Source organism: Lipotes vexillifer, unplaced genomic scaffold, assembly GCF_000442215.2.
Source record: "Lipotes vexillifer unplaced genomic scaffold, Lipotes_vexillifer_v1.1 scaffold395, whole genome shotgun sequence".
Classification (NCBI taxonomy): domain Eukaryota; kingdom Metazoa; phylum Chordata; class Mammalia; order Artiodactyla; family Lipotidae; genus Lipotes; species Lipotes vexillifer.
The window spans coordinates 7,885,813-7,909,152 of record NW_006797390.1 but is presented as its reverse complement, the minus strand read 5'-3'; the positions used below and the strand labels follow the sequence as shown (position 1 = coordinate 7,909,152).

General features: G+C 42.6%; 1 protein-coding gene across 4 annotated transcripts in view; it reads right to left on the bottom strand.

The window, feature by feature from the left end:
- The window catches only part of ERC1 (ELKS/RAB6-interacting/CAST family member 1), a 393,512-nt gene that overhangs the window by 69,871 nt on the left and 300,301 nt on the right, over window positions 1–23,340 (bottom strand). For all 4 annotated transcript variants that reach the window (XM_007469475.1, XM_007469478.1, XM_007469476.1 and 1 more), the window contains one exon: window positions 15,295–15,439. In XM_007469475.1, coding sequence (XP_007469537.1) covers window positions 15,295–15,439 — 145 coding nt within the window. The remainder of the gene's footprint in view (window positions 1–15,294; window positions 15,440–23,340) is intronic.

The following is a 23,340-nucleotide window of genomic DNA, read 5'->3' as shown; positions in this document are numbered from 1 at the left end:
CCGGGGCACGAACCCACGTCCCCTGCACCGGCAGGCGGACTCTCAACCACTGCGCCACCAGGGAAGCCCTAGCATATTGTTTTGATGCTTTTAGATTTATAGTAAGTTTTGAAATCAGGAACTGTGAGTTCTCCAGTTTTGTTTTTTTTCAAGATTGTTCTGGCTTATTCAGGGTCCCTTAAGATTGATTCCATACAGATATTAGGATGGGTTTTCTATTTCTGAAAAAAAGCATCTCTGGAATTTATATGTGACTGCATGAATCTGTAGATTGCTTTGGGTAGTAGTGATATTTTAACAATTTTAAGTCTTCCAAAATCATGAACCAGGAATATGTTTCCATTAATTTATGTCTTCTTTAAATTCTTTCAGCAATGTTTTGTATTTTTCATTGTACAAGTCTATCACCTCCTTGGTTAAGTTAATTCCTCAGTATTTTAATCTTTTTAATGCTATTGTGTGTGAAATTGCTTTTGTAATTTCTTTCTCAGTTTGTTCATTGTTTGTGTATAAAAACGCAAAACAAATTTTTATATGTTGACTTTAAAAAAATTTTTTTTGAAGATTACTATTATTCTATTTTATTTATTTATTTATTGGCTGCACTGGGTCTTAGCTGTGTTATGTGGGATCTTTCATTGCGGCACGCGGGCTCTTTGTTGCAGTGGGCAGGCTTCTCTCTAATTGTGGCGTGTGGGCTCATCAGTTGTGGCATGCAGGTTCTCTAGTTGTGGCACGTTGGCTCCAGGGTGTGTGGGCTCAGTAGTTGCAGCATGTGGGCTCCAAAGTGTGTGGGCTCTGTTGTTGTGGCATGCAGGCTTCAGAGTACGTGGGTTCTGTAGTTGTGGCACGCAGGCTCTCTAGTTGTGGCATGCGAGCTCAGTAGCTGCAGTGTGCGGGCTTACCTGCCCCATTGCATGTGGGATCTTAGTTCCCCAACCAGGGATCGAACCAGCGTCCCCTGCACTGCAAGACAGATTCTTAACCACTGGACCACCAGGGAAGTCCTGTATGTTGACTCTTTGCATCCTACTTTGCTGAATTCATTTACTAGTTCTAACAGCTTTTTTTTCTGTGAGAAATCCTTAGGCTTTTCTACATATAAGCTCATACCACCTGCAAACAGAGATAATTCTGCTTCTTCCTTTCCAAATTGGAGTTCTTTTATTTACTTATTTATTTTTGCCTAACTGCTCTGGATAGAACTTCCAGTACTATGTTGAAAAGAAGTGGTGAGGGACTTCCCTGGTGGCCCAGTGGTTGAGACTTTGCCTTCCAATGCAGGGGGTGCAGTTTCGACCCCTGGTTGGGGAGCTAAGATCCCACATGCCTTGCTGCAAAAAAACCAAAGCTTGAAGAAGCAACATTGTAACAAATTCAATGAAGACTTTAAAAATGGTCCACAAAAAAAAAAAAAAAAACTTAAAAAAAAAAAAAAAAAGGCAAAGAAGTGGTGAAAGCAGGTACTCTTGCCTTGTTCCTGATCTCAGAGGAAAAGGTTTCATTTCAGTCTTTCACTATTGAGAATGATGTTTGCTGTGGGATTTTCATATATGGATTTTATTATGTGGAGGTAATTGAGTGTTTTTATCATAAAAGGGTGTTGAATTTTGTCAAATCAATTGAGATGATCATGTGATTTTTCCCCCCTTTATTCTGCAGATGTGGTTTATTACATTGATTAATTTTTGTATGTTGAACCAGCCTTGCATTCCGGGAACAAATCCCTCTCAGTCATGATATATGATGTTTTAATATGCTGTTGAATTCTGTATGCTAGTATTTTGCTGAGGATTTCTGCAACAATGTTCATAAAGGATACTGGTTTGTAGTTTTGTTTTTTTGTAGTCTCTTTGCCTGGCTTTGTTTTCAGGGTAATGCTGGCCTCACAGAATGAATTAGGAAGTATTCCTTTGCCTTCAATTTTTGGGAAACATCTGAGGAGGATAGGTATTAGTTCTTCTTTAAATGTTCTTCTTTAAAGAATTCAGGAATGAAGTCATCAGGTCTAGGGCTTTTCTTTGTTGGGAGATTTTTGATTACTGACTCAATCTTCTTACTAGGTCTAACTCAGATTTTCTATTTCTTCATGATTTAGTCTTGGTAGTTTTTTTGCTTCTAGGAATTTGTCTGTTTCATCTAGGTTATCCCATTTTTTGGCTTACAACTGTTCACAGTACTCTCTTATAATCCTTTTTATTTGTGGAGATTCAGGAGTAATGTCCCCATTTCCATTTCTGATTTTAGTAATTGAGATTTCTTTTTCTTCCTTAGTCCATATAGCTAAAAGTTTATCAATTTTGTTGACTTTTTCAAAGCAAAAGTTTCATTGGTTTTACTGATTTTTCTCTACTGTTTTTCTATTCTCTATTTTATTGATCTCTGCTTAAATCTTTATTATTTCCTTTCTTCTGCTGGCTTTGGGTTAGTTTGCTTTCCTTCTTCTACTTCCATAAATTATAAAGTTATATTGTTGATTTGAGATCTTTCTTCTTTTTTAATGTAAGCATTTGCAGCTACGAATTTCCCACAGCACTGCTTTCACTATGTCGCAGAAGTTTTGGTAAGTTGTATTTTCATTCACCTCTAAGTATTTCTAATTTCCCTAGTGATTTCTTCTTTGATCTATTGGCTGTTTAAAGGTGTATTGTTCAATTTCCTCAACTTTGTAAATTTTTCAATTTCACTTTCGTTACTAATTTCTAACTTCATCCTGTTGTGGTCAGAGAAGATACTTTGTATGATATCTATCTTTTAAAATCTACTGTGGTCTAACATATGGTCCATCCTGGAAAACACCCCACGTGTGTGTGAGAAGACTGTGTACAGGCATACCTTGGAGATACTGAGCGTCAGTTCCAGATCCATGTGATAAAGCAAATATTGCAATAAGTGAGTCATGTGAATTTTTTTCTTTCCCAGTGCATAAAAAGTTATGTTTACACTATACTGTAGCCTATTAAATGTGTAATAAAAAATTACAGACTTTAATTTAAAAACATTGCTAAAAGCTGCTATCATCTGAGCCTTCAGTGAGTTGTAGTAGTAAAATCAAAGATCACTCACAGATCACTGTAACAAATATGATAATAATGGAAAAGTCTGAAATATTGTGAGAATTACCAAAATGTGACATAGAGACACAAAGTGAGCAAATGGTGTCTGAAAAGTGTCACCTACAGACTTGCTTGGTGCAAGGTCGTCACAAACCTTCAATTTGTAAAAAAAACAAACAAACCAAAAAACCCCAACAACAACAACGAAACATAGTATCTGTGAAGCACAATAAAATGAGGTGCAATAAAATGAGGTATATGCCTGTCTGCTGTTACTGCTGGGTAGAGTGTTTTGTATATGTGTGTAATGTTTAGTTGGTTTACTGTGTTGTTTAAATCTGTTATTTCCTTACTTATGCTCTGATTGTTCTATCCATTACTGTGAATGGGGTACTGAAGTCTCCAACTGTTACTGTAGAACTGTCTACTTGTTCCTTCAATTATGTCAGGTTTTGCTTCATATATTTTGATGGTCTGTCCATTGATGCGTAAATGTTTATATCTGTTTCACTGTCCTGCTGTATTGAACCTTTCATTAATATATAACACCCTTCTTTGTCTTTTGTAAACTTTTTCAATTTAAAGTCTGTTTTCTTATATTAGTAGAGCCAATTATGCTCTCTTATGGTCACTATTTGCATCGAGTATCTTTTTCCATCCTTTCATTTTTAAACTTTTTTGTGTCTTTGGACATCAAGTGGGCCTCCAGATGACAGCATGTAGTTGGTTTATCTGTTTTTATCCAATCTGTCAATCTCTGTCTTTTGATTGGAGAGTTAAACCAATTTACATTTAAAGTAATTACTCATAAGGAGGGGCTTACTTCTGCCATTGTGCTATTTATTTTCTACATGCCCTATAGTTTTTTTGTCCCTCACTTCCTTCATTACTGCCTTCTCTTGTATTTAGTTGATTTTTTTTTTTGTAGCAAAATGTTTAAATTCCTTTCTTACTTCCTTTTGTGTATATTCTATATCTATTTTCTTTGTGGCTACCGTGGGGATTATATCTAACATCCTAAAGTTATAACTGTCTAATCTGAATTTACACCAGCTTAACTTCAATAACATATAAAAACTCTGCTCCCTTACAGCTCTGTCCCCATCCTTTCTAGCTGCTGATGTCACAAAACTACATGTTTATACAATGTGCAACCCAAAACATAAAAGTAATTCTTCTTAATGCACCAGTCTCTTAAATTATGTAGAAAACAAGATGTGGAGTTACATACCAAAGTTACAGTTATATAAGCTTTTACACATAATTTTTTTTTCCCTTAAATCTATTAGTCTCTTAAATGATGCATAAAACAAAAGCTACAGTTACAGACCATTGTTACTATAATACTAGCTTTTATAACTGCCCATGTATTGACCTTTATTGAGATCTTTATTTCTCCATGCAGCTTCATGCTACTGTCTAGTGTCGTCCTTTCATTTCACCCTGCAGGACTCCTGTGAGCATTTCTTGCAGGGCAGATCTAGTGGTCATGATCTCCTGCAGCTTTGGTTTAACTCAGACTGTCTTAATTTCTCCCTCATTTTTCAAGGAGAGTTTTACTGGATATGGGATTCTTGTTTTTTTTCTTTTAGCTCTTTGAATATATCAGCCTCCCCCAAAAAGTCTTCTGGCCTCCAAAGATTCCAATAAGAAATCTGCTGAACATCCTATTGAGGATCCCTTGTATGTGATGACTCTCTCTTCATCTTTTGAAAGTTTGATTATAATGTGTCTCACTTTGAATTCATCTTACTTAGAGTTTGTTGAGATTCATGCATGTTTATATTTATGTCTTTCAGCAAATTTGGCAAGTTTTCTCCATTATTTCTTCAGATATTCTCCCTGCCCCTTTCCCTCTCTCTTCTTCTGGGATTCCCATGATGTGTATGTTGGTCCACTTAATGCTGTCCCATAGGTCCCTAGGCTCTGTTCACTTTTCTTAAATCATTTTTCTTTCTGTTCCTCAGCCTTGATAATTTCCCTTATCCTATCCTCATGTGCACCGATTCTTTCTCCTGCCTGCTCAGATCTGCCTCTGAATCCCTCTAAGTGAGGGATTTCATTTCAGTTAATGCACTTTTCAGCTCCAGAATTTCTTTTTAGTTTCTTTTTAGGTTTTCTGTCTCTTTATTGATATTTCCATTTATCCACACATCATTTTCTTGACATCCTCATTCCAAAAGGGAGAAGTTGGAAGGAGTAAAGGGGTTGTCATTTCCAAGCAAGTTTGAAATCCAGCAGAACACATTCCATTAGGCTTCAAGGCCTGTGAACAAGGCCTCTGTGGCTCAAGGCTGTGCCCTCTGGCCACGTGGTGGCTTCACTGGCCTCTGCCTCTGGGCCCCCAGCAGCTCCGCTGACACAAAATCTTAACTTTAAAGTCTTGATTTTTAAGGTAAAACTAATCAATACTATCAGAATTCAGGCAAGCAGTCACTTGCAGGACTGAGCAGGGTATAGAGCCTGAAAGGGAGCATGAGGGCTTGGTTTTGGGGTGCTGGTAATGATCTGCTTCTTGGATATGTATGCTGGTTACATGAGAGTGTTTCCTTGTGAACATTCACTGACATTACGCTTAGATGTGTATATTTCAATAAAAAAGATTTTTTTATAAAAGGCTGTAGAACAAGAAGATTTCAGCAATAGAGGAAATTATCTCTGGACAGAGAGAGTTATTTCCTTTAATTTAGCTCATGTTTTGTCATTTTCTACAGTTAAAACATTATGGTAATGAAAAGAAGATGTTAAGTTATGGCTGCTCCTACCAGCTGACATAAAAGTGAGAGACCTATTTTAGTCTCAGAGTATTAAAAGATATAATTTAGCTATTTTAATATTATGTAGTAAGAGAAATAGTTATTTCAGTGCATGGCCATAAGAACAGTTGTAAGCCAGTGGCTAGTAATATCATTACCATTCAGGAAGATAATCCAGGATTAGGAAATACTGTTATAAACAGTGAATGTCTAAATACAGTTAAAGATGGCAATCAGCTGAATTAGAACCAGCCTTGAAAACTGCTTTCCTGTAGCATATAGCTCTGCCTGGTTATTTTTTCTAAACAATAAGGTAGATAGGGAGGCAACCGTGAGGAAAACTGTTGCAGAGATAACTTGATCTTACGAGTCTTCCATTTAGCAGAGACTGGGACGGAGCTGACTAAGAGGGATAGCACACAGTGCGTCCTTTCTCTGGATCCGGGCCAGTGACTGAGAGCCGATGGAGAAGTCAACCAGGCTCTTACACGTGTTTAATGTGAGTCTTAATATACAGCTAGGTATTGGTTTCAGGCCTGCAAGGTGGATACATTTGCGAAGAGCACATATATATTTAAACATAGTTCAATCTCTTTGGATATTTCTGGTGAACTGGCTCATTAAAGTGCTAGGGAGGCCTGAAAGGTGCATGTTCAAAACTATTTTCAGAGACCACCTAATTTTAGAGTTGACTACTATTAGGCTGCAATTTCATACAAGGCCAGGAAAAACATCATACCCAATTTGGAATGCCATATTGAGGAACACCACCGACAATACCACAAACTTTATTTTAAGCACATTCTCTACCTTGAAAAACAGCTACCGCAAACCCTGTTTTAGCACTAAAGCTCATCAATTTATTTAGCTAATTAAATTCTTACACTGTATAAAATCTTTGAAATACAGGGGGAAAAGCTCTTGAACCTCAGGTATAATAGATGTTCATTCTTTGGCAGTCACTATTTTCTAGGAGCTTTTAACAGCTTTTCAATCTCTATTTGCTCTTCTTAAGAATGCAAATTTACTGATTCTTAAATTCTGCTGTTCAAAAGATATCTTAATAAATGATGTGTAACATTTTGGGGCCAGATTTCCATATATCTGCCCATGTACATATATGACAGTAACAGTATTTTCACACCAGAATCATTTGTGATGGTAATTTAGGATTACGACCACACAGGTTTTCAAACTTGGTTGCTTAAAAATCGGTCTGTCTGATTTCAGATGCTCTCTGAGTTCTCAATCAGAACTCTCTAACTCTCATTAATTCAGTCAACAATTTCTAAGATAATTGTTGAAAATGAGAAGGTATCTGTTGACATAAGATGGGGAATTCGGCCTGTTCACTGTTGTGACCCCTCCCGTTGCAGAGCACAGGCTGCGACGCGCAGGCTCAGCGGCCATGGCTCACGGGCCCAGCCGCTCCGCGGCATGTGGGATCTTCCCGGACCAGGGCACGAACCCGTGTCCCCTGCATCGGCAGGCGGACTCGCAACCACTGCGCCACCAAGGAAGCCCAAGATTCTGACTTTTTAAACTGAGCACAGTCCATTATGGTAATTTATTTTCACTGTAATTTAGAAAAGAGCTTATTAAAGTACTTATTTATCACAAGAGAGAATTACTGGGTCATTAATAATACAGCTAAAGGCTACTGAAATCTCTAACCAAAAGCCCACAATGAGGGCAACACATTTCAGTGTAGTGGTCAGCAGTGTTGGCAATGGAATGACATGATTTGTTCTGAATCCCAGCTCCATCGCTTACCAGCTATGTGACTTTGGGCAAATTACTCGCTGTCTCTCCCTTAGCATCTCCTCTGTACAGTGAGGATAACTGTACCTCACAGGGGTGTTGTGAAGAGTATATGAGTTAATTCATGTGCAGCGCTCAAAACAAGAGTTGGCTCAATACATTTTAGATACTCTTATCTTGAATAATGTTTTCATGAAAGCCAGATAGTACGGGTGATTTAATTTGGTCATGTACATTGTCCACGGGAAGGGCATTCTGTAACAGGTAATGTTATAGTTTTATATCACTCCTCTCGTCCTTGAATACAAATATCATTTAATTCCATATTCACTTTTAATAAGTATCCACATTAGTTCAAAAGAGACCAAAAGAGGCAGTAGGAATAGATTCTGTGGAGTACACTGGTCTGAACTGATTCCTGCCAAGGGAAGTTTAGTGGGGGAAAGGGGAACCACCCTAAACCAGCCTTCCTTTTACTCATGTTTAATGAGATCCTCAGACCAAGGTCAAGGAGCACAGGAAACAGTTATAAATCATGCCACCTGACGGGAGAAGGAATAGGAGGGGCACGTGCACTGGGGCAGGAAATCTAGGTTGATTTATTTGCATTGAGACAATTCAAGAGGGATCAGGAGACTCAGAAGGTTTATAAATTCCCTGTGGCATCATAAAAGGCAGCGGTCTGACAATAGGAAGGGCAAGCTAGATTTGACGCTAGAAAAGAAGGGAAGAGTCTTATCAAAGTTTTGTGAAGAATTTTTCTACATCTGGAATTGATGACAAAAAAGATGGAAGAGATGGAAGAAAGGAGGCTGGGAGGATTCCAGATTTCCCCACATCTCCCAGCCTCTGGACTTCACTTAACTCCAAGCAAGCAGAACTCATCAAAATATGATCTATTTCTTTGTAGGATACAAAAAAGGTTTCAAGGGGATAGTGAGTAACCGGGATTTTTTTTTTTAACTTTAAAATGCAATACTTACTACGTTCATAAAATAAGGAAATTCCTATAGACAGATTTAAACAATCCTTACACATGTGTTTTCTTATGCTTTACAATTCCTTCTTTTAAAACTGTTCCCAATGTCAGCAATTAGCAGGTGATATAGCTATAGGTAAATATATTGACTTGTCAAAAATTGGAAAATACATAACTTTAGACCTCAAAATTAATTTTTTTTTTTTTTTTTTTTTTTTTTAGGTCCATTTGTGTTGCTGCAAATGGCATTATTTCATTCTTTTTATGGCTGAGTAATATTTCATCATCATTCCAAGATGTAATATCACGTCTTCTTTACCCATTCTTCTGTCAGTGGACATTTAAGTTGCTTCCATGTCTTGACTATTGTAAATAGTGCTGCAGGGAACATTGGGGTGCATGAATGTTTTTGAATTATGGTTTTCTGTAGATATATGCCCAGGAGTCGGGATGTAGGATCATTTGGTTTTTTAAGGAACTTCTATATTGTTCTCCATAGTGGCTGCACCAGTTTACATTCCCACCAACAATGTGAGAGGGTTCCTTTTTTCCTCCACACCCTCTCCAACATTTATTATTTGTAGACTTTTTGATGATGGCTCTTCTGACTGGTGTGAGGTGATACCTAACTGTAGTTTTGTTTTGTTTTGTTTTGTTTTGATACGTGGGCCTCTCACTGCTGTGGCCTCTCCCGTTGTGGAGCACAGGCTCCGGACGCGCAGGCCCAGCGGCCATGGCTCACGGGCCCAGCCACTCTGCGGCACGTGGGATCCTCCCGGACCGGGGCACGAACCCGTGTCCGCTGCATCGGCAGGCGGACTCTCAACCACTGTGCCACCAGGGAAGTCCCTCAAAATTAATTTTGTCTCTCCATGTAATATTATAGATGAGGAAGATAAGACCAGAAAGGTTAAGTTAGGAAGCTTGTGACTTGATTCATTAAAAAAACCGAAAGAATAAATTAGTGGCCAACACTTACATATCAAGAGATTTGTAAGTGAAGGGGGTCAGAAAGTATAAACTTCCAGTTATAAGATTAAGTCCTGGGGATGCGATGTACAGCATGGTGACAAGAGTGAACAATACTGTGTTGTACATTTGAAGGTTACTGAGAGTCAAGATCTTAAAAGTTTTCATCAGAAGAAAAAAAAAAATTTAACTGTGTGGTGACGGATGTAAACTAAACTTACTGTGGTGATCGTTTCACAATATACACATATATCACATCATTATGTTGCACACCTAAAACTAATATAATGCTGTATGTCAATTACACCTCAATTTAAAAAGAGAGATTTATATATATGGATTCTCTGTGTGGGGGGGCGGTATGGACGACTGGATAACACAGGGCTCTCGTCTTGCACGGTCACAACGAGCTGGAATTAAAAGCGGCGGCCTCTCTGGACAAAGCACGTGGCCCCCAGTTCATCACGGTCTCTCCTCTCGTCTTACATGTGTCCCTCCCCTCTTGAGTTATGGCATCTGCCTGGTGCACACAGCCCTCGGGCTCGGGGCTACAAGGCATCTGAATAGTACTCTGTAGGTTGCGAAGTGCTGTGTATTAGTTGATGGGGCTATTACTGCTCCAGATGATACACCTAGTTTATCAACAGAGTTGGGGCTGGAGCTGAGGTCTGGAGCTGGAGCAACAGTTACCGGTGGGGATTCCGACATTTGAAGAGGACACTGTGGCTCAGAGTAAATAAGCAACAACTCGTAGGACAGCAAGTGAACAGTGCTGCTGCTTCTTTCCTCCTCCCTCTCGCATTTTAGCTTCTGCCCAAAGGAGGACGAATGTGTGAATGAAGAAAAGCAAAGAATGGCTTTGCTAATGTAAGGAAAAAAACCAATTCCGCGGCTAGGAAATTCCAAACTACAAAGATGAGTCTTGAAGCGAAGATTAAAGCAGAGATTAAGCTGAGGAAGTAGAAGGCAATTCCAGAGATGAGGGCAGTGAACGGAAAATGCTTTGCATCCAGTTCCTTTCAAATAAATCTGGATACCAGCGGCAGGAAACATGTAGTTGATCCTAATGTTTGTAGTGGTTTAGAGGAAGAAGTATGTATACTGAATACTTAATATGTAAGAATCTAGAACTGAAGGGAGGTAGGATAATTAAAACGAGATGAGCACATTTATCTGACCAAGTCAATACGGGCTGCTGAATCATGAAATAAGGATTGAACTGTAATCGTCTACTCTGTCAACTTCTGGATATCGGATATTCTAACCAGCAGAAGGTCTTCACTCTCTATGATCACCACGTACGAGCCACCTTCAGGGGATAACATCACATGGATGGCTGAGAGGCTGGCTCGTGGACACGGCAAGTACAGAACAGAGCAGGCAGACCAGCACGACACACAGGGAAGGGGTCCTCCGGCAGCGCCAGACGCCCGTGTGTCCTCTGAGAGATGCCTGCTGCGTCCCAGCACCTGGCATCGCGGTGCGTGCTGAGAACGCAGGCGCTTGGCGAGGCGGCCAGACGCCTCTGGCTCCGCCCCCCACGGGCAGCCTCTGCAGCACTCCCGCTACCTCAACACTGGCTGTTTATTTTTTCCTTTGTTCACTGACAACTCAGGAGCTCTCCGTAGCTTTACCCCATTGCTGCTCTCTTTTCATAGAACGTGAAATCGTTTTGTTGTTCTCTCTCCAATGTTAGATGTCACTTTTAAACTAGTTTTAATACTATGATGAATGGGTCTTCCCAGCTGTTCCAGAACTGGTGGCCCAGGCCCAACGCCAGGGACAAAGGAGAGCTCAGCAGGTCACGTTCTAGAGAGCCCACAAAGGGGGTGGGGGGGGGCAGAAAAGGCACCACCGTCCACCAGGCCAGCCCCTCACAGCACATGCCTTTTCTGGGTTGCGACTGGTGTACGGTGATGCTAAGTCTGGCAGAAGGAGTCTTGACGTCACGGGGAGCAGACAGTCATGCACAAGGGAGGCCCCTGTGCTCAGTGAGAGAGGCTCAAGGAGAATTCAGCCCTAAATCCTAGAGTCTTCAATCTTGAAGACGGGGTTTGAGTAGAAGAAAAGGAAACAGGCTTCTCCTTCCTTTGTTTGGTACCTACTCTGGCATCGGACTTGCTGGTTTGCCTTGTGCTTATCTGCGGAGGAAAAAGGACACCTAGAGACAGAGGGCAGGATGGACAGAGGAGCACGTGACAGCCAACACGCTCTCACTCTTCAGCCCGGTAAGGAGCAGCCAGGTCTGCGTCTTCCGGGCACTGCTCACCCCTCGGGGGTCAACGCTGGCCAGAGAAGCAGCATCAAAGGGCTGCAATGGCATCAGAGGACCCCAACGCCAAAGGAAGAGGGAGAAAGGCATGAAGAGGACAGAACCTGTCCCTTCCTGCTGCAGGCCCCTCTTGGGGGCGGAGGCAGGCAAGAGAAGATGAAGCGAGTTCTGCTCTGATGCCTCATCTGCCTTCTGAGGTCAGAGAGTACAGTGGTCTTTTCTAGAGCTGAACGTACACATCGAATCACACAGCACGCACTCCTCTACATCTGAGCGGTGTCTCACCACGGGAGGACACCACTGTTTGCTCATTCACTCACTTCTCGCAGCAGCCAGCCTTCCAGGCCGCCTGCACTGGTCCCCCCATGTTGTAGGCGGCTGGTGCACGTGCAACAGGACACGGGGAGGTGATGGTGTGCCCCTTCCGAGACAGGTTGTAAGGACATCGAGGCTTCCATCTTGGCTGCTCTCTTGCCCTCCCCTGGATCATGTGCTTAGGGGAAGCCAGCCCCATGTCCTAAGTAACCCCATGGAGAAGCCTAAAAGGTACCGAGCCCCGGGCCACGTGAGTGACCCTGGAAGTGAGCCCTGTTGCCCCAGCCAAGCGTCAGGGGACTGCAGGCCTGGCCAAGAGCCTGACTGCAGACTCACGGGGACGCTGAGTGGGGACGGCCGGCTTGGGCCGGTGTCCTGGGCCTGCTGCGCGGCTGTCAGGACGCTTAGTTCCAGCTGACGGAGCAACAGGCCAGGGGAGAAGAGCATCGCGCAGGCGCCCGTGTGTCCCGGCAGCGCCCTGGAGGTGGACCGACGGGCAGCCGGGCAGCGGGCAGCGCCCAGTGACGGACACTCAGTTCAGAGATTTTTTCATACTGGACCTACTGAAAATACTTGGGGCAACAGTGAAGTCGCCCCTTGCCCATTAAGGACTTAGGGATTAGGGAAGTTAAGCGGTCTTACGAGGCTAAGGAAGTAAAATACACAAAACAGAAAACTAAGCAAGTCCGTGAAAATGCTTGTCTGAGAGGATAGGGTCCCCCCACGGCCGCCAGGACCACCCGGGGGTCACGCAAGGAAGGAGAGCGGGCACCGCCGGGAAAAGACTGCAGGGACAGAAGGGCCATGCTTGGTCTGGGACAGGGAGACCGAAGACCAGAGACCCTGTGAGCAGGCTCGGCCAGGTGAGCAGGTGACAGCATGTCTGTCTGACAGTCAGCTCACTTCCCCAGTGACAGACACGTTTCCACAGAACACGCACCAGGAGACCTCAGCTCATGATGCAGCTCTGCACGGACACACTACTCGTCTCAAGATCTTGGTCCTCTCTGAAGACACTGACTGATCCTCACTAACTGCTCCCTAATGGAACAGGAGATGGCACCCACTTCCTAGCTGGGAGAATGAAGCACAGACCCAGGGCAGCCCACCCGAGTTTTCTGCACCCGCTACACAAGCACAGATGCATCGTTTACGACCCCTCCAGCCTCCTCAGTCAGCTGAGCTAGCCTTGTCCATTCATAATTCTCCTACTGAACATAACGGAAACGGGTAATTTGTTCAGAAAATATGAAATAAGGACCAATTAGAATTAGCTACAGCTCTTAAAATGGGACAGATTGAGCAATGTGAGCCGGGGTGACAAACTGCTGATAAATATTTTTGCTCAGTTTTCTTCTGTAATATGAAAGAAGTCTATCTCTCTCTCTCTTTCTTTTTTTTTTTTTTTGGTCAAGCTAGGTGACCTGAAAATGTTTATGTGGCAGAATTCCCACAAATGATGGATAAAGTGGTTGAACTTGCAATAAAGGGAGGCCCCCAGAGCACCTTTGTTTTGCTTTCCCTTGTATCACTGGCACCCAGGAGAGGGTGAAAGTTCATAGTGAATTCCATCTCTTAAAGGGATGAACGTCCAGGGGTACCAGAGCTTAAGTGGGTAAAAGTTTTCTTTCACTTGCAAATGAGCACTGGGTTGTTTTTTGCTGGTCATCTACCTATCTTGCAGTAGGGAACATCTTCTGGTGTTTTCTCAGCAAAGTCAGCCACATAAAGTCTATTTATAAGCAGTTTTATTAGTCTTTAAAATAAAGAAAATATCTTTGCTGTGTAAATAGTGATTCTTGTTTATTTGAATATCAAATATGATGCTAGGACTTCCCTGGTGGCGCAGTGGTTAAGAATCCGCCTGCCAATGCAGGGGACATGGGTTCCATCCCTGGTCCGGGAGGATCCCACATGCCGTGGAGCAACTAAGTTCGTGCGCCACAGCTATTGAGCCCTCACGCCTAGAGCTGGTGCTCCGCAACAAGAGAAGCCACAGCACCGCAACGAAGAGTGGCCCCCTCTCGCCGCAACTAGAGAAAGGCCGTGCACAGCAACAAAGACCCAACACAGCGAAAAATAAATAAATGAAAAGTGATGCTATCAATTGATGACTGATCCTCTAAAGTAGAAAAAAAGAAATTCCTTCACTCGAAAACTCTTTCCTACTCTGATTACTTCAGGCAGAAGGGTAAATGTGGGCAGCCCAAATGTACAGAAAAGCGGCGGAGGATGAAGGGGATGACCCGGAAGGCAGGAGGTGGACACTCACGTAGAAAAGGAATGCCAGGAACAGCAATAAAGATGAAGAGGGCTCAGACTCTGAAATTCAGCTTTCTCCTTATCTTCAAAGGGGAAAAAGATCTGCCCCAGTTTTAAAATTGTGGTAAAGTATACACAACATAAAATTTACCATTTTAACCATTTTTAAGTGTGCAGTTCTGTCCATTAAGTATATTTACATTGTTGTGCAACCATCATCAATGAGGAAATTTCTAGCTTTTATTTTCACAGATGAAAGGCCTCATGTAAGTATTAAGCATTAAATTTGGGGAAGGTTTTGGGTAGAAAAGAAAAGGGCAAAACTTTGCTCTTACCATCAGAGCTTACCCAGCCTTGAATAACAGGAAATCACTTAAATGAAAATATCCTTAGTGCCTTCTGTAGCGGGAATCTGACTGGACGTAAGGGATAAGACTTTTCACCCGCTGGTGGTATGTGCACACCACCACCAGCTCCACACCACTGCTGCCTGCCCTTGCATGCGGCCTCTGCCCCTGGAGGCACCACTGAGGACCCCAACAGCCCTTGCAGGTACCCCACAGCACTTGCCAAGGACCACGCAGTTGTCAGTGCTGTGGGCGACCCCTGCAGCCTGACCCCAAGAGACATGCAAAACATCCCCCAAAAAACCTTTTTTCATTTCAAATGGGCAGAATTTCACTAATTTCATCCAGCCATTGCCAAAGTTAAAAAAGTTCTCCTAAGACGTGTGACACCTTCTAAACCAGTCCTCTGACCAAGAATGCTCTGTGCTTCCTAGACAAAGCAGAGATTCGAAGGCTGAAGTCTCTGCTGGTGAAGATCAATTAGATAAAGATCAGACATCTGGCCCAAGAGGGGAGACCTGAGTGCATGAGCGGCACAGACGCCGGCAGCCTCCCCCCCAGGCCCCACTAGTCATACCTGCTGCTTGAGCTGCTGCACGAGCCGGTCCTTCTCCCGCTTCAGGGCAGCCACTTCTTCCTGGGTCTTTTTCTTCGAGGATGAAAGCTCCAAAAGAGCTATATTGGCATCTTTTTCACTGATGGCAGCCAGAAGGGCTTCCTGCCTGCAGAAGAAAGAAAACATCCAGATTTCCATCTAGTCCTCACAGCAATCCTCAGGTTACTAATACCATTACCTCCATTTTATGGGTGATGAAACTAAGGCTTAGAGAGTGTATGCAGCTGCCCAAGTTCACACTTGAAGCAAATGGTCCGGGCAGGAATCCCATTCAGGTCTCCTTGACTCTAAATGTCTTTATCAGGTCGTTATACTGACATCTTAATGAAGAGTTCCTAGATCTAGCTGTAGTTAAACTTGGGAAGTAAACGAAGTTAATGACTTTTTTTTTAAGTAAGAATTATCCTGTCATCTATACATTTTACCCATTTGACTCATTCTTTTGATAAGTATTCTGTGGTCTCCAGGCAAACGAGGCACCACTAAAACTGAAAACATTTTTATGTACAGAATGTATAACAAACTGTAAACATTAGTAAATAGGATTCAGGAAATCAGCCAGCTGTTCCCGGGGCACTCTGAACATCTATGAATCTTTTTAATCTCATCAATGCAAGTACGTTTCCAGTCAAGGCTTTACTTGGCAATGATCTGCACATATTGAAACAACAATTTAAACTTCACTGATTCCTTGTGGTTTACCTAACAACTGTTTTTGGGTTCATATCCAGAAGGAAAAGAAGGTGGGATTTTAGGGGAGGGGCGTTGAACTGAGAAATTTACAAACTAATCAGAAGGAAGTTGGTGAACAATTAGTCTCACAGTCCAAATGCATCCCTCTATAGCTCATCTTTTATGTAATAAGTCATCTGGAAGAAGGCAGACTTGATTTACAGGAACTATAAAAGTGGCCTGAGCTTTTGACCTGAGGAAATGCTGGATCTGAGAACGCACTGCCCAAGTTTAACCTTGCTTCTGTCTCTTGTTAAGATAATTACGCTTCAACAGCAGTCATATGGAAGAGTTTTAGTTTAGCCACAAACTGGAAGACTATCTTTTGCACATTCTGACAAGGATATTCCATACTCAGATGGGTAGGTCTGGGGAACTCTGAACAAGCAGTGCTAACAAATGGAAGACGTAGATCAGTTTACATCATGGAAATGAGGATTTGTTTAACTAGCCTTTGCTGTTGGAAGGGAAGATTCATTGACCTCAGTATAACTTTCCACTGTCCTCACTCTATATGAGTCTAAGAAATGGCAGATGGCTTATCCCATGAAGTCAGCACCAAAGGGGTAACGATAGTCTAAATATATCCACTGACCACTTGAAAAAAATATGTTAAGTGGTGAAATGAGCTTAAAGGTGAAGGAGTTCAAGATGGTCTCACTCTGCGGTTTCCTGTTAATTGCTGTCATCTGTTCCCTTTTGAGGAGCCCAGAGACTGACAAGCTGGAACGAGAAATGTGCCTTCTCAATAAGGGGGCTGCATTTCTGTGCATCAATAGTCAGAATGACACATTTAGTGGCAGGCAAATAACAGAAGACGAATGAAAGATAAATTACTCTGTCCAGTTAGACCAAGTCATGAGAACTTCTGCCGAATGGAAGATAAAAGGCGATAGGATCTGAGTTCCATTCTGTACTTAAGGCAAGAAGCGTCATAATATGAAATGGTAAAAATTATCCTATACTGTTGAAACATCTTGACTGAATTCCAAATTCTTTTATAAATGATATGCTTGGCCAGCTAGTGTGGTACAGTTAATCTCTGGGGTAAAATGTCACATTCCCCAAATGCAATATGATATAACAGGTGCCAATTCATATTCTAAATTTTAAAATAAAGGATGTGGCACTGGAGTCGGAGCCATTGGAATGGTGCCTTTTTAAATAAGATATATATTTTGAAGTCTTTTTTTCTTTTTCTGTACGATTCAAACAGAAATTTTATTATGTCACTGATGCTGTTTACTTTTTATTGAGCACTGATAATATACTATGAACTGCACAGAATCAGATTTTCTCTCCCATACCCAAGGCTCTCACCCTCTAAAAATTCCCTAGCAGATTAACATAACAGTGTCCTTTCCATTTTAAAACTATACTCTCCATATTGACTTCTACATGTGTATGTGCCTATAAAGGGCAATTCACAGTCAAGAGAATGAAATGTTTTGATTACATATTGCATGTATGATCACGTAAACTCTGGGTAATGTTAGTATCTTTTGTGGGTTTATTAGCTTTCAGGTTTTTCTCTTGTTTTTGGAAGGGGACAGATATTGTACTGTTTTGCCTATAATTTTGGTAAATTGGAAACGGACACCATGGGAAGAACAACTTCTTGAAAACAATTTGGAGGGCAGGAACAAAAATAAAGCTGATAAATAGTAACAGCTATCTAATTTTGGGGGGAATAAGAAAAACTCTTGTTCCCTCAATACACGTGATAGTAAAGACCATATTTGTGGTTGAGCTTACGTAGTTAAGTTTTACAAAGAACATTCAAGTGACTAAGCTAAAAAATTTTAAGAATACCCTGTTTTTCAGAGGGTATGGAATTTAGAGTGAAAAAAAGCAAATAGCAAAAAGGATTTTATTTTAGTAGCCACCTATTCTTAATATAACTGCTTCTTTGAAAAAAAGGTATTTTCGGATAACAAAGTAATGTTCATTCATTGGTGAAAAATGGAAAGATACAGAAAACTGTGAAGAAGGAAATAAAAATACCTGAAATAATTCCTTTCTAATCAGAGTCAATTACTTGAGAGCTGAAAGTCAGCTATTCTAACACTAATACGGCTATTTCAAAGAAAATGAACCTTCCTGGGGATTAATAATCAACTTCAAAAGCTTTACTAATCCAAGGCTCTCCACAGAAAAGGAACACTTGCTGGTGGAACACTTCCTGACTTCATTTCCCATAAGCCCAAAGGGAGTAACACAAGCACGTGAAACACAAAAGGGAACATACATAGGCCACAAGCCCAGGCAAAAGAAGAACTAAAATGCTCTTCCTGCCAAATCACTCTCCTTGTTCTCTTAGTGGCTTTTCCTCAGTTAAAAATAAAAAAAAATTGAAAATGTGGACACAGAACCTTTCAAGGTGATTAGTAATTCCCTACTGCATGACTAACAGGCCCCCTGACTTGCATAATGAGTAGGTAGTAACAGAAATCCAACTTTAAGTCATTAGTCTAGTCACACCATCCCTGGTGCTGTAAACTACCAGAACAGTTGAACCTGCCCTTTGACCTGCAAATTCTAATAGAATCAAGATGTCTCTAAAAGTTCTGCTGTGGCATTTGAGCTTCAAGAAATGGTAGTAAGACCACCTTCTCTGCCCCCTCCCCCTTCCAGCAAATTTCAGAAACAAGAGGCAAATACCCAAGGCAAGTGGAGCTCAAAATCCTGCTGGTTAACTCCTGAATCCTTAAGGACAACACACAAGCCCTCTCTTACTAGTAAACGGCAGTGGTTAGCAATTTAAGAGTGAGTCCTAGGTAAGCGTGTGTTTAACAGAAATGCAAGACAGAAAAGGAGTATGAATGAAGGGATATTATAACAGTTTATTTTTCCCTCTTCCTCCAACTGGGTATTCCAAACGGAATGATTAAATAATCGTGTTTCATAAGTTTCATAATCCAGAAAACACGAGGAAAGAGAGCCGATGAAAGCAACAGTGAGATCAGTAGCTTTGGACGTATTACTGTCAAAGACATGTAGGCACAGTTTACTCCAATTTTAAGATGAATCTGAAATCCAGATTCTCTTACTGATGCCTCCTTTACTTGTAATTTAACCGGTTAACTATCCGGGGTGAAATCTCTTTCACCCCTTCATTTCCCTTGGCGAGGAGGTCCTCCAGCCTCCCTCACGGAGGCCTCAGAGGGTGTGGCCGATACGCCACCTTACGAAAGCTCAGCGGGCGAGCCTGGCTGAAATACCTGAACTTCCAAATCTGGTCCCTGAACATCTCCTTATGTCCTCTCTAGGGAGCATTTACTTAGATATTCAGCATTATCTTTAATATAAAATGTCTACACTAAGTCAGGTTTTCCATCCATCATAACGAATCTCACATTCAACGTTAACTGAATCACCACACTTCTAGGCCCACAGCCTGAGAACACTGAAAAAATTTGATTTCCTCTTTGTTCCCCAGAACCAATATGCAAGTTCTGTGGATTCTTCCTTTCTAATAGTTTTTAATGAACCCACCACTTTGTACCTGCATGTTCACTATCATGGTCCCCAGCATCCTTTTATCACGGGCCTGCATGATTCTTAAAACGCCTTCTCTGACCTCACTGCTGTTCTCACTGTCCTGCTTCCAGCATCACTTTCATCAGCTTCCTTAATGTATCAAACACTTGGGCCTAATGTCTGACCAGCTACAATTTTCTATCTACTTCTTCCTCACTGTCTTCCAAGGACTGTGTGTCACTGAGACATGACTTGTTTTCACTTAGTTTTACGCTACACGCTCTACCTGAAAGGCCTGAGCTTTCTCCTCACCAGCTGCTAACTTCTCTCTGTTCAGCATTCCTTTCCAGCACTTTCACAGTTTAGATTAATAGGCATCTGCTCTGTGAAGGTCCTTCAATTCTTGTACATGGGTCTGCTTCCCCAACTATACTATGCTTATGGCTTATGTCTTTAAAGTTTTCTTTTAATGTTGAGTTTCTTGGTCTTTCAATTTGTTGCCTTGCTAATTTTTAAACTTTTTTTCTTCTTAATTGTGGTAAAATACACATACAATTTACCATCTTAACCGTTTTTAAACCAAGACCAGGGACAGGAGGCTGTCACCTGAAGGGTGGGGTGGGGTGGGCGTGCCCCCAGGACAAGGAAAGCAAGTGGTGCCAGGCCCCTGCCGCCCGCTGCCTTGCTGCAAAGCGCTCCCTGGGCTCCCAGTGGCCAGGGTACAGCCCAGGTCCCATCTGCTTAAGCACCATCCATTCTCCCTGAGCCAAGAGCTGGACCACAAGGGCCACGCTGGCCAGTGGCACAAGGTTCCAAATGCTGTTTCCCAAGCTGGCTGATCAGAGGCTGCAGCTAGGATTCCCTGCCAGGGGTCTGTGGGTCCCAGGGACCTGAAACAGATTTTCCAGGGTTTAAACATCTGGAAAAAAATGTTTGTTTTCGTTTTGATTACTCTAAAAAAGGACCCCCTTACCAGTCACAATGACAGAACTATTTTGTGACAACTAGAAATGAAAAGGTTTTCACAGATCAAAAAAAAAAAATACATATAACATTTACCATCTTTTTTTTTTTTTTTTTTGGACGCACCGCACAGCATGTGGGATCTTAGTTCCCTGACCAGGGATCGAATCCATGCCCCCCTGCATTGGAAGGGAGGAGTTTTAACCACTGGACTGCAAAGGCAGTCCCATGAAACCATCTTTTAAAAGAAAGATTTTAAAGGTGCAATATTAAAAAAAAACGGTGCGGGCCTCTCACTGTCGCGGCCCCTCCCGTTGCCGGATGCGCAAGCTCAGCGCCCACGGCCCACGGGCCCAGCCGCTCCGCGGCATGCGGGATCCTCCCGGACCGGGGCACGAACCCGCATCCCCTGCATCGGCAGGCGGACTCCCAACCACTGCGCCACCAGGGAGGCCCAACATTTACCATCTTAACCGTGTTTAAGGGTACAGTGCAGCAGTGTTAAGGACATTCATACTGCTGTGCAACCGTCCCCAGACCTCTCTGTCTTGCACAACTTAAACTATGTATTAAACGATCCCCATCCTCCTTCCCAAAGTCCCTGGCAAACCACCCTTTACTTGTCTCTATGAATCAGGCTACTCTAGAGCCTCACGTAAAGGCAGCCACACAGTGTGTCCTTTTGTGACTGGCTTACGTCACTGAACATAAAGCCCTCAAGGTTCATGTGGGAGCATGTGTCAGAATCTCCCATTTTTTCAAAGCTGAATAATATGCCACCGTACGCAGCCATCACACTTTGTCCATTCATCAGTCGATGGACATTTGGGTTGCTCCCACCTTTTGGCTATTGTGAATGCTCCTATCTTTAATTTTTAAAATGTATTATTTTCCTTCTAGCGTCCTGGTTCACGACTGTGAATACCAAAAGCTTGCACATATTGTTAATCTACATTGCATGTGCCTAAACCATTTACACTTTTTTTTCTTCTTTTCTTTTGGCTTCAGTTACTCTATACTCTGATATTATCTGCCAGTCTTTTTTTTTCTTTTTGCCTAAAGTCTTTGCTCAGAAACAGCTGGAATACAAGCTCCACAAAGGCAGGGTGTCTGTCTACTGTGCTCACTATGTGTCCCAAGTGCCAAGAACGGCTCCTGGCACCAGCAGGCACTTCATACATGAACCCTGAACCAACAGCTCCTCCAGTTCTGACTCCATTCCCATCTGCTGTAGTGGTTCCCAACAGCTCCAATGTTTTCACTTATTCTGAAGCTGGGCTTCACTGTATTTTTTTTTTTTTTTAAAGGGCTTCAAATGCTTGGCTTATTTATTTATTTATTTATTTATTTATTTATTTAGGGCTGTGTTGGGTCTTCATTTCTGTGCGAGGGCTTTCTCTAGTTGCGGCGAGCGGGGGCCACTCTTCATTGTGGTGCACGGTCCTCTCACTGTCGCGGCCTCTCTTGCTGGGGAGCACAGGCTCAGCAGCTGTGGCTCACGGGCCCAGTTGCTCCGCGGCATGTGGGATCTTCCCAGACCAGGGCTCGAACCCGTGTCCCCTGCATTAGCAGGCAGATTCTCAACCACTGAGCCACCAGGGAAGCCCCACTGTATTTTTAAGGCTTTTTTGTTTTTTTCAGTCCAGCAGCATGGAAAGGAACTGAGCAGAGGGTTAGAGTAGGGGATATCAAAATTTGAAAACATGAAAAAAACCAAGACTAGAAAGAGACCACTAGCTCTGGCCAATTCACATTTCATTAAAAGAAGAGTTTTGTTTTTCTCTAACTAGACAGAGGACAACTGGAGATGTAGGTTCAATTCTGGAGGCCATTATTCAAGAGGCAACTAAAAGTAGAGGGATCCAAAGGAAGGTGACAGGATGGGGTTATACAAGGGCATATTAATCCAAAAAGATTTACCCACAGAGCATGACTGATACTAGAAGAGCAGAAACAGGAAAGGCAGGAATAGGATTTTAATCTGTGTCTCTCTAGAAAGCACATATGACACTAAAGGGAGGACAGTCACAAAGATACAGACTTCAGTTTATAAAGTGATCATCTAACGTATTATCTCCTGTTAATAAGTAGAACTGGGAAGCCTAAAAAATGACAGGGCTTCTCCTGACTAGGTGTGTAAAGAGGTTATCAGAGGTACTGTATAAATGACTTTGCTTTGAGTGGTAAGTCTGTCCTTTTTAACTGTAAGATTTCAGCAGCGTGGATGAGATGAAACAAAAATGCAAAGTGCCAATAAACTGTATGGGCCATACGTGCTGAAGTAAGTGATACCGCAGACAAAGAAAATCACCTGGGGCCGAGGACATGGGAAGTCAGTGGGCCTTATTTTGACAGAGATAATAAGAAAGACAGAGAAAGTGATGTGTATAAAAGCACAGGTCGTGTGAGGACACACGGCATGACTGGATTAGAGGGTTTCTATAGCGAAAGGACAGAGTGAGGGGGATGCTGAAAAGGTAGCTTTGAATTGGAGCACGGATGGTCTGGGATGGCAGGAAGGAGTAAACACAGACTGTGATACCCTTGAGGGTTCTAACCTGAACCCGGCAGACAGAGGGTACTCAAAATGCTGAATAAGGAATGATTTGATTTTGAATATAATATAGAAGCATCAAAAGTTCCAGAACAGGGGCTTCCCTGGTGGCGCAGTGGTTGAGAGTCCGCCTGCCGATGCAGGGGACGCGGGTTCGTGCCCCGGTCTGGGAGGATCCCACGTGCCGCGGAGCGGCTGGGGCCCGTGAGCCGTGGCCGCTGGGCCTGCGCGTCGGGAGCCTGTGCTCCACAGCGGGAGAGGCCACAACAGTGAGAGGC